This window comes from Pediculus humanus, genomic scaffold (genome assembly GCF_000006295.1).
Source record: "Pediculus humanus corporis 1103172107423 genomic scaffold, whole genome shotgun sequence".
NCBI classification, from domain to species: domain Eukaryota; kingdom Metazoa; phylum Arthropoda; class Insecta; order Psocodea; family Pediculidae; genus Pediculus; species Pediculus humanus.
Window position 1 is genome coordinate 653,660 of NW_002987047.1, and position 2,009 is coordinate 655,668.

General features: G+C 27.0%; 1 protein-coding gene across 1 annotated transcript in view; it reads right to left on the reverse strand.

Moving 5' to 3' along the window:
- Phum_PHUM074100 (uncharacterized protein) overlaps positions 1-10 on the reverse strand; it is a gene marked incomplete at both ends in the record, with an annotated part of 1,464 nt that extends 1,454 nt beyond the window's left edge. The window contains one exon of the mRNA XM_002423562.1: positions 1-10. Coding sequence (XP_002423607.1) covers positions 1-10 — 10 coding nt within the window.
- Positions 11-2,009: the final 1,999 nt, after the last annotated feature.

A 2,009-nucleotide genomic window follows, 5' to 3' on the forward strand; every position in this document is an offset into this window, starting at 1 on the left:
TCAAAAACATTTTTTTTGACCCTTTCGATCTCTTTCCCCTTCCCCTCCCCCTTCCTCTCCTTCCCTCACGAGGTAGTTAAAACTTTTTTTTTTTTTTTTTTTTTTTAATATAAAAATAATATTTAATCGATTCCAAAGTTAAAGCAAAAAATACAAGTAAGCGTCATTATTATTATTAAGACATTATTTGGATAAAATTTGACCATTCGGGGTCAATTTTCAATTCAACCGGGGGCCTGGAAAAAAAAAAAATAATGAGTTTTTAAATATCTTTATTGTTTTTTTATCGAGGAGAAAACTCAGATTGATATTTCAATTTGGGGGCATTGATAATTGAAATGTATTAGGTTAAAAAATCGATTGACGTTTTTTGTTTTCATCTCTCGATCGATCGATCGAAATCGATATTATTTATTCCTTGTGAAAGATCCGTTAAAATAAAACTTTTTTTTTGGAAATTAAAGGAGACGGAAACGTCTCTAAACTAAACGTGACTTTGACACGTAATTAGGAACGCGATTGAAAATTTTTTTTTTTCTCCTCATTCATGTTATAATAGAAAAATAATTAAAAACCGTTAAAACAATTTTTAACTAGTCACTTCGAATTAAAAATTTTTATATTTTTTTCCCGGAGAAACTAGTTACAAAAATTAAACAGATGAGGAGGAACGTACCAATAAAAAAAAAAAAAAAGAAAAAAAAACGTGCTAACAAGCAATTGCACGATTTTAATGGATAATAGCACTCAAAAGCCGAGAAATAAACAAAAAAAAAATAAAAATACAAATTGGTTTTTTGAATTATTATGATTGCCTGATCGATTCGTTACATTAATTAATGCCAAATATTACTAAAATGAATAGAATTACGGTTAACGAAAACAAACAAACGAACGAACGCGAGGAATTCAAAGACTTATTATTATTAATAGATATATGTTGAGCCTATGGAAAAATGATCAGGTAATGATAAAACAAATATTTTGCAAATTGCTCTCTTATTGATCAAATCGTACCACGCATTAAATAAAACCAACAACAATCAATAAAACCATACATAAATTGTTAAGAGAGAGAGAGAGAGAGAGAGAGAAAAAAAAAAACCAAAAAAAAAAAAAAAAAAAAACCCAATAAATTATTTTATAATTGGGCACCAGCACCATTAATTGATAATAAAAAAAATTATTATTATCTTTTTATAATCAAATAAGGTTTAAAAAAAAAAAAAAAAAAAAAACAAAAAACTTTACAACAACAACAACAAACAACAACAACCAAAACAATATTTTAATTTAAATTATTATTAAAAAAAAAAAATTCTTCAACTACCGTTTACTTCTTCTTCTTTTTTTTTATTACGTCGATTTTAGGGTGGTAATAAATATATATATATATATATATATTTTTAACGGCCCAGAGCCTCTTAACTTTTCACTCTTTTTTTTTTTTTAACGGGAAGGAAGAAAGAGAGAGAGAAACAAGACGGATTAAAATTAATTAGACGTGAGGCTGATCGTAAATAAGGCCGGTTAGACGATGATATCGCAACGAATCGACCGACCGACCGCCCGCCTGCCGCCTTTTTATTCGGCCATCATTAACAACCCTTATTATATTAAAACCAATGTTTTATCAAAGTTTTTTAAAAAAAAAAAAATTTCAAATCAAACTCGTTTTCTCACTCTCTTTCTCTTTTTTCAAATCACACACACGCACTCACAAATCTCGAAAATATCGAGAGAGAGAGAGAGAGAGAGAGAGAGAGAAAAAAAAATAAATAAATTAGAGGTTTTCATACTTTTAAAAACATCCTTATAATAAATGTCGTGGAAACAACAACAAACGAAAAATAAAACACGATGATAATAATTATTCTAATGCGGTTTAAATACACACAAAAATGTTTTCAAAAAAAAATTGTTCAACGTGTTACGAATAAATAATAATTTGAATAACTAAATTCTTATTAAAAAATTATAAGGTTCTAAAAAAAAATTTTATTTTATTT